Source organism: Phoca vitulina, unplaced genomic scaffold, assembly GCF_004348235.1.
Source record: "Phoca vitulina isolate PV1807 unplaced genomic scaffold, GSC_HSeal_1.0 scaffold18, whole genome shotgun sequence".
Taxonomy (NCBI): Eukaryota; Metazoa; Chordata; class Mammalia; order Carnivora; family Phocidae; genus Phoca; species Phoca vitulina.
In genome coordinates this window covers 33,686,309-33,697,726 of record NW_022589721.1, presented here as the reverse complement: position 1 = coordinate 33,697,726, position 11,418 = coordinate 33,686,309, and the positions used below count along the sequence as shown (strand labels likewise).

Below are 11,418 nucleotides of genomic sequence, written 5' to 3'. Positions count from 1 at the left end.
CAGTAACTGGGGTCAGGGCTCAGCAGGTGGCCAGGTCAGGGCTCAGTGTGAGGCTGCAGTCAGGGACTCCCTATTCACTTTCCCAGGTGCCCTCCCTCGGGCTGCCCTCCGGGAGCCCACCTGCGCATCCCCAGGGGTGGGGCTGTAGTACGCCCTCCGGAAGATCTCCGTCATATTCCTCAAGACATCGATGGTGGAAAGAAGGTCCCCACTGTAGCTGGTCCCGTCCTGGGAGATCTCCACCAGCGTCTGGATCACCTCGGAGACTCCCTCCCCAGGCAGCCCACGCTGAGCCTTCGCCAGGTGCTCCCGGGTCTGGAGAGATGGAGGGGGTGGATGCCATGATTGAGCAGGACTCGGCAAGGCAGGGCCTCGGGCCTCCCAGGGCCCCCAGCCAGTGGCCACAGCTGACTTGTGTCCACAGGCCAGCCGTAGGGCTGGGTCTGAGGTTAAAGGGCAGAGGAGTGCCGGGCAGGGCGCGACGCCCCAGAGCCCACTCTCACCATCATCTGGATGTTCCGGTAGTCGATGGAGACACAACGGATGTAGGTGGGGGGCTCCCAGTAGGCGATGCCCTCCTCGTCCAGCTCACAGCGTCGCAGGATGAGGCCTGGGGAGACAGCGGGTCATCTCTGCCTCCGGCGCAGAAATCCCACCCCCTGCTCCTAGGCACAAGCCCCTCCAGCCCTCAGAAGCAGGGCCTGGCCGGGGGGGGGGGGGGGGGGCTCCCACCGAGGGCGGAGCCGGCACGGGGCCTGGCTTCCTTGTTTCTTTCCTTCAGCACGTTTAGGCAGCTGCTGGGCCAGGGACCCAGGACCCCACCTGCATGGAGGTGGAGGCCTCGGCCGAGCGGGGGGCCTCTCCTGAAGCCCCCCTCAACCCAGAGCCCCCGGGAGAGCCAATAGCCCAGGCCCTGCCCAGCTCCCCCCACAGCACGGCGGGGGCCTCCGCTGGCCTGGGCGTCGTGCGGACACCGAGGGGGCGTTTGGCAGCAGCGGCCACGCAGCCGTGGCACACCACAGGGCTGACCCCGACGCCAACCCTTGGGTGGGAAGGGACACCTGTTCCACAGCGGGGCGCAGGATCACAATAAGGCGGGAATGTGGTCATACTCGCAGACCAAAGGCCAGAGGTCACGCCATCGTGTGACCTGCGTGTTCTTAACTTTGCTTCTCTGCATTTGCAATATGCTCCCAGGAACACGTAAACAAGACGGGGTGGGGCTCAGGAATACACAACCCCACTGTCGGCCCCACCACTGTCCCCGTCCTGTGTGTCCCACCCCACCCTTCCTAGCGACAGCCCTGGTGGGACAGCCCCAAACACCCTCCTTTTACAGACAGAAAATGGAGGCTCAGAGAGGTCAAGTCAATTCCTGAACGTCACACAGCAATAAGCGTCCACAAACTGATGGCATTCCTTCAAATAAGAGGAACAAAGAAGACCAAGCCCTCAGGGCAGCTAAGCCCCTTCCCTTAGGAGCACATTCCGCTTTTCCACACCCCCCCCAAACCCTCCACAGGGCTGCCCCGGGGATTAAGGCTGCTTGCATTCGGAGTCAGCTTCTTACTTACTGGCCCTGCAAGCCCAGGGCAGGTGTACTAATTTCTTTGTGCCTCAGTTTCCCACCTATAACTGGACATCCGTTGCAATGGGCTCTGTGCAGATGCTGGCTCTCGGGAGCGTTCAGGACGCTGGGGCGGGCCGCGTGGGGCCCAGCCGTGCTGCCCTGGCTTCAGTGGGCACGAGCTGCCAGCTCTTTGGGGCAGGCCTGGAGGGCGTCGGTGCCTCTCTGAGGTGGGACTCGGCCCCCCAGCCCTCACCTGTGGCATTGCGGGGACACCGGACGGCAGCCACCTCTCCTGCCGGAGTCTCTTTCCAGACCACCGTGCCAAAGTTGTCCTCGTCACAGATCTCGTGGGGCTCTGCCGAGGGGCCAGGGGCAGTGGGTGGGGCAGGGTATGGGAAGGGGGACCATGAGCTGGCAGAGGCTCCGGGAGGCCAAGACCCTTCCAGAACATCTACTGTCCCAAGGCAGAGCCATTCCCAGCAAAGCTAAGCCCCAAGCCCACCCGGTTGCTCCGGGTGGCCCTGCCCAGAGCCCAGCCAAGGGGACGGGAAGGAGGACACTCACCAGGACACCGCTGGGCGCCACACTGCCGAAACTCATCCTGCGGGCCCCGGCAGGCTGCCCCCCCGAAGAACGGGCCGGAGCAGGCGCGCGCCCGTCGCTGGGTGCCGCCCCCGCACGTGACACTGCAGCCGCCCCATGATGCCCAGGCCTGCCACTTGCCATCCACTGCAGGGCACAGCCCGGCACGGGGGGTACCCCGATGGGGACAAGGAAGGTGCAGGTCCGGGAGCCGTGGGGACGCAGAGACATGGGGGCCCAGGGATGTAGCAGCAGGAAGCCATGAGGAGAAAAGAAATTGAGACCTGGGGGCAGAACCAGAGCCCCCCCCCCCCCCCCCCGTGCGGGGGCCCCCCCGCCCCCCCCCACAGGCCCCGGGCGCGGTCCTGACCTGGGCACTGCTGGAGGAAGCAGTCTCGAGTCTCCACCCAGTGGCCCTGGCATTCGGCGCCCCCGTAGGAAGGCCCGTTGCACTCCCGTGTGCGCTGCTGCCGGCCCTGGGAGCAGCTGCTGGAGCACGCGCTCCAGCTTGACCACTCGTTCCAGTTTCCATCCACTGCCCGGCCCGGGGGAGAAAGGGGACAGGAAGCCAGCGTGAGTACCCAGCCTGGGTCACGGGTGTGAATGCCTCCAGGGGCCCCCCACCCCACCATCCGGCCTGGGCCACAGGGGAGAACTGAACACCCCCAGGGGCTCACCACCCAACTCTGTGTGACAAGTGTGAACACCTCCAGGGGCCTGCCACTCCACCATGCATCCTGGGTCACAGGCGTGAACGCCTCTGGGGTCCACCACACATCCACGAAGCCTGGGACATGGGTGTGAGCACCTGGAGGGGTGCCACCCCAACACCCATGGCACGCGAGTGAGAATGCCCTAGGCTCTCCAGCCTCTAAGCACCCCAGCAGGCTGGCCCTGGGCTCCTGCGGCTGGCCAGTGACCCACCGGCCCTCCCCGCTTTCCTTTCTTCGCCTGCCCAGCTCCCTCCCTCTCACCTACCAGGACACAGGGCGATGTTGCAAAACTTAGTTTGCTTCTCAGGGCCCTCACAGGGGTTGCCTCCAAACTGGGGGGGCCTGCAGGTGCGCGTGCGGTCTCGGAAGCCACGGCCGCAGGTGCTGGAGCAGAGGCTCCAAGGCGACCACTCGTCCCAGGCGCCGTGCACTGCGGAGGGGACGGGAGGGCGTGGCTGGGCTCAGCAACCCCGGGCGGCCCGCCGCTGCCCCGCCCAGTCCCCGCCCGCCCCGCCCCGGCCCGCCCCCTGCCGGACCCACCTGGACACACGGCCGAGTTGTTGCACAGCCGCTGCTCGCGCAGGGGCCCGCTGCACTGCGTGCTGTAGGAAGAGGACACGCAGAAGCGCGTGCGGGTCTGCCAGCCCTCGCCGCACGTGCTGGAGCACACGCTCCACGGGGACCACTCCTCGGCTGCGGGGTCACCTGCGGGCCCAGACCGACAGCATCGCAGGCCTGCCGCTGCCTCGGTGCTGAGGCTGCGGTCGGACTCCGCGGAGCAGGGCCACCGCGCTGGGCAGCAGGCCGGCGGCTAGGCTCTTAAGGCCCGGAGGTTCCCACCTGGGCTGATCTTCAGGACTTGCCATTTCCCCTACCAGGCTGAGAACCTCTGTGGGTGGCCTTGTGCCACCTCTGGGTCCCCAGGCCTAGCCCCAAACAGGCCCCCTCGCCTCGCACCAATCCCCTAAATCCAGTCTGCTTGGCACCTAAGAGGTGAGTCTAAAGATAAGTTATTAAGGTTATTACCTAGAATCAGCAGCAATTAATAACGTAGAATATTTGCCCAAAGACCCTGTTCCCTGAAACCAACCTTCCCCACTTTGTAGTGTTTTAGTCTAACTGAGGGCATGTCAGGCCTGCTCACCCCGTGGCTCACCTGTCTGTGGGGACGGGAACCCGAACTGCTGCAGCTCATCCCCTGGCTCCTCGCGCCGCCGGGCATCTGTGGATCGCAAGGACTGGCTTCGGGAGCTGGTGCGACTGGCCGCTGCAGGACGGGCTCAGGTCAGTGTCCAGGCCACCGCCTGCGGCACCACCCCTGGAATTCAGGAGGGGCGCTCTGGGCCCTGTTGCCCTCTATCCCCGGCCAGAGTGCGGGCAGGCTTGCCACGCCCGGGTTATGTGGCCCCACTGGACAGTTAGGAAACCTGAAACCAGGACACCCTGGCCTGACACCAGCCCCTGAGTGGTCACCATGAGACCCCTCCCTGTGGGTCCCCTCTCGCCTGCCCTGCGCCCCTTCCCTCTCTTCCTCCAGAGTCGCAGGCATCGCGGGCAGGACCGGGTCTGAGTGGCTGTTGCCCTTTCCTGCTCAGCGTCCCACCAGCGCTCCTGTCTCCCGTGGCCTCCCGACACCCCAGAGCCCTCCCCATTCTTGAGATGAGCTCCTCTCCCCAGGAAAGTTCTTCAGGGAATAAACCACCCGAAGAATGACAGTCTCATTATAACTTGATTTAACATTATGGGAGCGGCTAAAATATGCATAAGGACATTAAAGGCTTATTACAGAAATACATTCTGGAGTCAGGATCAGGCTGGGGCCAGCAGGTCTGGCCCGGGCTCCCCGGGTCCTCCGCGAGCAGTCGGCCCTCCTCGAGCACCCCAAAATTCCTAATCCCCCAGGGGAGAAGAAAGCTCCTCCACCAGTTCCGTCTAACTCCGGGCGGGGCGGGGGTCCCACCCCCTCCTCCCGGGTCCTCACCTCTACGGGTCCTTGCCCCACCTGGACCAGGCCTCGGCCCCGCCCCGCCCCAGGCCCCGCCCCCAAAAGCCCGGGGCCCACTCTGCCTCTTTCGGGCCAAGGCCCCTCCCCCACCTGACCTTGCCCTCGAAGTTTCCTTTCCCCTCTTTCTGGTCCCACCCCGCCCCGGGCCCCTCCCTCGTCTGGCCCCGTCCCCCGATCTTCCCTCACCTGGCCCCACCCCGGGCCCCCACTCTCCCTTACCTGGCCCCGCCCCAGGCTCCTCCCTCCCCTCACTTGGCCCCGCCCCGGGCCCCCTTCCTCCCCAACCTGACCTTGCCCTGGAGGTTTCCTTCCCTCTACCCTGTCCCACCCCGCCCTGGGTCCCTCCCTCCCCTCCCCTCCCCTGGCCCCGCCCCTCATCCCCTGGTCCCGCCCCGGACCCCCTCCCTCCTCTGGCCCCGCCCCGAGCCTCTTCCCTCCCTTGGCCCCGCCATAGGCCCCCTCCCTCCCTCCCTCCCTCCCTCCTCTGGCCTCGCGGACCCCTGTCCTCCACCCGGCCCCCCAGGCCCAACCCGCCCGCGCGTCGTCCGCGCACTCACGGCCGCAGGCCTTGCGGTTGCACAGGCGGCCCTCCTCCAGCACCCCCTCGCAGCCGCGGCCCTCGGTGCCGGGAGCCGGCAGGCAGGTGCGCGTCCGCGTCTGGAGGCCTCCCCCGCAGTCCCGAGTGCACTCGCCCCACAGGGACCACAGCTTCCAGCCACCTGGGAGGAATCGGGGCGGGGGGGGGGGAATCAGGGCCAGGGGCGGGGCAGAGGGCTCGGGTGTCTTTCAGGGAGTGACCTCTGGGAGTCTCCTGGGCAGGGTCGTAGAGCACCTGCGGGTCCGAAGCCTGAGTCCCGGGCCGTGAGGCAGCGCAGCCTTGGGGGGGTGGGCTGGGAGACGAGTGCGGGCCTGGGCAGCCCGTCCTGGGCCTGTGAAGCAGAGGCCGGCAGGGGCAGGGAGGGGCAGAGGTGCTGGGGAAAGAGCCTGCCTTGGGGGATGGCCCTGGGGGCCTGGTGCCTACCCCACTCCCCGGTGTCCCTCTCCAGCTCTCTGTCTACCCGTACCTGTAACAAGGTCTCTACTGGCTTTGAACCCAGGCCCCCAGGGTAGGGGCTGGACACAGAGCTGGAGCCCCAGGGGTGTCTGAAGAATGAATGGATGAAAGAAAGAAAGACAGCCCTGCTGCCCCCCCTCCCCCCATGGCTGCCTCTTGTAAGGTTCTGGTGATAGGTGCCAGGGCTGAGGGGGCCCTCATTCCCCAACACAGATTCTCAAGCCCTGCTGGACCCCTCCCCATGGTCCTCAGTCCAGTGTCCTCTGAGCCCCCACCTCCTGGCCATGACCTGGGTGCTCTCTCCCTCACTCCCCCAGACCTAGCAGGGCTGGTGCCTGGCTACCAAGGGAGCTTAGGGACGAAGGCCTCCAGCCACCCCCTTTCAGCCCCTGTCATGAGTCTTCTCCATCCTGGCCCTGTTGCCCCTAAAATCCAGACCTAACATCCCTGAGGGTGTGAGCCCCTGGGTGGTCACGTCCACTAAGCATGCTGAGCAGGCTAAGTACTGGGGGGCTGCTGATGGCCGAGTCGCAGGGAGGCTGCTCATCTTGGGCCAGAGTGTGGAGGCCGCACTGATGGGCTGAGGAAGGCTGCTTCTGTCCAAAGGCCATGGACCGGGACCACGGGGTCTGGGGCCCAGACCATGGTGCTGCGCTGGACTCTAGCCACCGCCGCCGTCCTGTGTGTCCTCGGGGACACCAGGACCCCTACGCTCCCAGCGAAGCAGGATCGGAGTACACTGGGTCAGGGTAAGCAGCTTCACCAGCACCTACTCTGGGCGGGACGCCCTGCCATGGCACTGGCTTCCGAGGTGGCCAGGAACCTGGCTGGCATTGCCGGGACCAACAGGGAACCTGCACTCAAGCTGGGCCACTGCCCCACGGGGCCTGCTCACCTGAGGTTGGACACACGTGGCCTGTGAGAAGGGCCCCGGGTGCCTCTTGGAGTTTGGCTTGTATCTGTGGCTTGGGGAAGTAGACCCCACCCCAAGGGAGAGAATAAAGGCTGCTGCAGCCCCCGAGGGTGGGCCCTAGGACAGGGGCAGAGGGCGGGGCTGGAGCTGAAAGACCAGGTTTCCATGCTGGCCGCCCCCCCACCGCTGCCCACTGGCATGGGATGGTCAAGTCCATCCCGCCCTGGCCTCATGCCTCTCATCTGAGGATGATGGGGAGCTACTTCCCAGAACTGATGGCATGGAGATAAATGGCAAGAAAGGGCTGGGGGGGATGGGTGTGGACAGTCACTGGGGGCAGAGTTGACCCCGGAGAACCCACTTGGTGTCCAGGTGACTCAGGGCGGGTGCTGATCTGTTCTGTGGGTGGCCACTTGGGAAGGTGCCAGGGCCCCTCCTCACTGCCTGTGGGCCTGTGCTGGGAAGCGCCCAGCAGGGGGAGCCAGGGGCAGACGCACGGGAGGCACAGGCCGGCGGGAGCCCCCTCCCCCTGGGCCCAGAGGGGCAGAGCGCCTTTGCCAAGGGCCCACAGCCATCGAGCCTCTCGTCCTGCGTGTCGGCTGGTGCTGGTGGATGGGGAAGGCAGGCCAGCTGAGGCATCCAGACCACAGGAAATGTGCGGGAGGGGCTGGCTCAGACCGCAGTGACCGCCCCTCAGTGGCCGGGCGTGGATGCTGCTCTCTGGGGCTCACACACAGGAACACGGGGCTCGCAGATGTGCTGTCGGGCCTGGGAAGGGCCTGCCAGGGCCACACAGTGGGAGCAGGGCTGCATTTTGCATGGTTCCTCGCTCTTTGGAGGGGGGGCGGAGGGGCTTGGTTTGAGCCCCTTACGGGGTCTGGGTCAGTCTGGGTCAGATGCCCTCACTGGTCACTGAGTTCCCACGAGGGACACCTTGTGGCTCGCACTGCTCATATGAGAAGACCAAGGCCCGCTCAAGTAGAGGGATGCCCGTGCCCCCCAGCTAGGGAGTGGCCAAAGGGCAATCGAGCCAGGCTGTCGGACCCTCCAAGAAAGGATGCTCCTTCCCTGGCCACTGTGGCCAGCTCCCCCAGGGGACCTCCTGTGCAGGGGAACCCTGCCCCTACCCCTGCCCCTGTCCCTGCCCTGGTGGGCCCTACTCTGTGACAGGCGCCTCGGCACTGGAGCCTTGAACCCCGGCCTGCCCGGGAGGCCACTTTCACCCCATTTACAGCAGAGGAAATGGAGGACAGCCAGGGGCTAGGGCCAGGCCGCTGCCACGAGGGTCTGCCCGGGGAGGGGGTGCTGGCACTGAGGAAGCCCGTGCCTCCAAGGTGCACGGAGCCAGGGTCTCAAGAGCGGAGTAGGAACTGTACACGTGGAGGGTCCTACGTAAATGCCGCTTCATCTTAAACCACCCGTATCCCGTTCGGACTCCAGAGAGGTGGGCTGGGTGCGCGAGCACGTGCGCAGACGGGGGGCCCGGGGAGAGGGCTGGGGAGCCCCCAGTGGCCACGGGCCAGGACAGGGGGCGGCTCGGGCAGGGTGGGCAGCAGCCTCGTGCCCACGCCGCCAGGCAGGTGCAGAAGGGAGGCCGAGTTACCTCCCGCTGACGAGGAGAGGAGCCAGCGCCGAGCCCAGAATCAGCTTCCAAAAGCCCCCCTGTGCCTCCCGACTAAGGCCACCTGCCAGGACCGCCCACAAGCCCCAACCCCTCGCTCCAGGCCTCAGTGGTGTCGCCTGCTGAAGCTGTGCCATCCCGTCATGCAGACCCAAAGGACCGGAGGAGGCTGGAGTCCAGGGAGACAGCCGGGTGACAGGGTCGGGGGGCACGTCCTGCCCGTCCTTCCTGGCTGCCCCAGCCCAGCCCCCACAAGGAAGCCTGAGTGACGTGGAAACTGGCAGTGGGTGGGAGAGAGAGGGTGTCCAAGCCAGGCTAATTGGAGGATGCCACTTGGTTCCCATGGCAACTGCTGCTAGAGCTCAGAGTTTCAGGATAGACTCAGGTTAGGCCTCAGCTGCCAAAACACCCACTATTTCAGGGCTGGTTACCTTGGTGACCCAGGTGGGGGGGAGGGGTGAAGAGGAGGGGGTGCATCAGGAGAGGCTGGGGAGGGGGCCCACGGGTCTGGAGGACAGGCTGGCCCCTGGGCCTAGCTCTGAGCCTGGTCACACTCTGAGCCTTGATCCTCATGACAGACTAACTTGGGATCCTGCGCACAGGATCCCTGCTCCCCATTCACATACTGAGGCCTGATCCCCGTCACATACTGACCAACCTTGGCCATGCTCTGGCCGCTGATGATCACTCAGGAGATGGAAGCTGCTATTTTTGTTACCGTTTTTATTTTTAATGTGTGTTCCCACACATGGCTGCCACTGGATAAGTGTTTGTTGAGCGAATGCGTCCATGACCGGAGGGGTCCCCCTGCAAGCTCTCCTCGGCCCACAGGGCCCAGCGGGCTTCCCGGGGCTGCTGAGCAGTGGGCAAGGCTGGGGGGCGGGCCACCCCTCCAGGCGCGGAAAGAAGCCGCATTCTTCCCCCGCTCAATGCCCCTCTGTCTCAGCGCCTCATTTCCATCTCATTAATGGATGAATAGAGCCGATTAATGGCCGCCCAGGAGAGAGAGACTGCGAGGGGGCTCCGCGGCCGCCTTCCCACCCCGGCGCCCCAGCCTGGAAGCTGTGCTGTCCCGAGTCTGCGCCGGCCGGGGGCGCGCCGAGCCCCCCCACTCCCCGCTGCCTTGGTCCCTTTGGAGGAGGGCTGTGCACTTCCCGTCTCCTCCAGCAGAGGTCTCCCCAGCCCCGCAGGTGGGGGCGGCTCCGCGGGTCCTTGTCACCGCTGCAGGCCGGGTTCCCCAGGGACCCGCTGCATGGTCCAGCCCCCGGGAAGACCCCTCCCCCCTACCAAGCTAGGGCCTATCCAGGGGGCACCCAGGCTCCTCCTCTCCCACATTCACATGAATGTGCAAACGGGGACCGCTGGGGACAAGACAGCTCCCTGATGCCCCTCCCCAACCCAACCCCTGTCCACTGATGCCCACACTTAGCTGATCCTGCACCGGGGCCCACAGCTCCCACTATTAGGGCCCACGTGGCCAGCAGCCCACCCAGCCGCAGCAGCTGCCGTCAGATCTCAGGACGGGGCTGAGAGCCGTGCCCACTGGCCATGGGCCTCGGCTCAGGTAGGAGGACAAGGACAACTCCTCCAAGCACCTGCGCTAGAGGCTCCATCTCCTTTAGCCTCACGCAGACCCTGGGACCAGGTCTGTCCCATCCGCATTTCACAGAAGGGAAACTGCAGGATTATATTCTTGCTTGCTGCCTTTCTTCCTCGGTCAGGCAGGGGTCTATCCCCTGTCCTGGGAAGGGTGTCCTGTTAAAAGTCTGATGGCGGGGTCCCACCCCAGCTCTGCCCTGTGGCGTTTTGACCTGGACATGTTGCTTCCCCACCTTGGCCTTGGCTGTTCAGCTGACACCCCTTCTCACCATCGTCCTGGGACGTGGAAGCCAAACAGGGCCATAACGCCGCGCATCCCTGGCAGCCTGGGCTGGGGGCGCGTGGGGTGAGCTCTGACCTCGGGCGGGAATTCCCCTGTGGCTTCCATGAGCTTGTCGTTTTCATGGGGTCACATCCTATTTCATCTGAAATAGGCATTGTCTACAATGAGCCTGGACCTTGTTTTCTGGATTTTTATAAATGGGTCCTGGTGCAAAAAGAGCAGTATCCGTGGCCGAGATGATAAGCCTCAGTCCCTGGCAGGAAGGCCCTAACACCTTCCTACACCCCATCCCACTCCCCCTGTCACCCCCAAACTCCAGAGACGTGGCTTTTCCACCTGGATCCCCATCTTTCCTCCACAGCCCAAGCCCAGCCTCTTTCTGTACCCTGTTGACCCTGGAGAGGGACTCCAGACCCTTCTTTCTAAGGGTAGTGGGGGGAACTTAGGGTTGGGACACCCCCGAAGCCCTGCAGGGGCCTGTGTGTCATGGCTGAGTGGTGACAGGCCTGGAACCAGGGCTGTGTGTGAGGCCTTGGGCAGGTCTGTCTCCTCTGCCCTGCATCACAGCCTTGTCCCGCACCCACAGGCCCCGGGACCCCCACACCTATATGTCCCACCCTGTGCAGGCACGTGATGGCGGGGGTGCGTGCACACACACAGGGACACAGACACACGGGGACATGGAAGGGACACACATGGACAGGGACACATAGATACACATGGGGACACACAGGGACACGGGCACACATGGGGACACACATAGGAACACGGGGACATGGACACACATGGACACACACAGGGACATGGGCACACACGGACACGGACAGGGACACACATGGACATGGACACACGGACACACACGGGGACACACACGAGGACACAGATGGGGAGTGGAACACACGTGGACACGGGGACATGGACACACATGGGGACATGGACAGGGACACACATAGACATGGACATACACGGACACACACAGGACATGGACAGGGACACACTTAGACATGGACACACATGGACACGGGGACAGAGACACACACGGGGACATGGACAGGGACACACTTAGACATGGACACAC

At 65.0% G+C, this 11,418-nt stretch overlaps 1 protein-coding gene across 1 annotated transcript in view; it reads right to left on the bottom strand.

The window, feature by feature from the left end:
- Nucleotides 1–11,418, bottom strand: part of ADGRB1 (adhesion G protein-coupled receptor B1) — an 81,898-nt gene that overhangs the window by 48,460 nt on the left and 22,020 nt on the right. Inside the window, 9 exon segments of the mRNA XM_032415564.1 lie at nucleotides 121–315; nucleotides 504–610; nucleotides 1,824–1,925; nucleotides 2,135–2,299; nucleotides 2,523–2,696; nucleotides 3,131–3,295; nucleotides 3,406–3,570; nucleotides 4,022–4,132; nucleotides 5,428–5,589. Of these exon segments, the coding sequence (XP_032271455.1) occupies nucleotides 121–315; nucleotides 504–610; nucleotides 1,824–1,925; nucleotides 2,135–2,299; nucleotides 2,523–2,696; nucleotides 3,131–3,295; nucleotides 3,406–3,570; nucleotides 4,022–4,132; nucleotides 5,428–5,589 (1,346 nt within the window).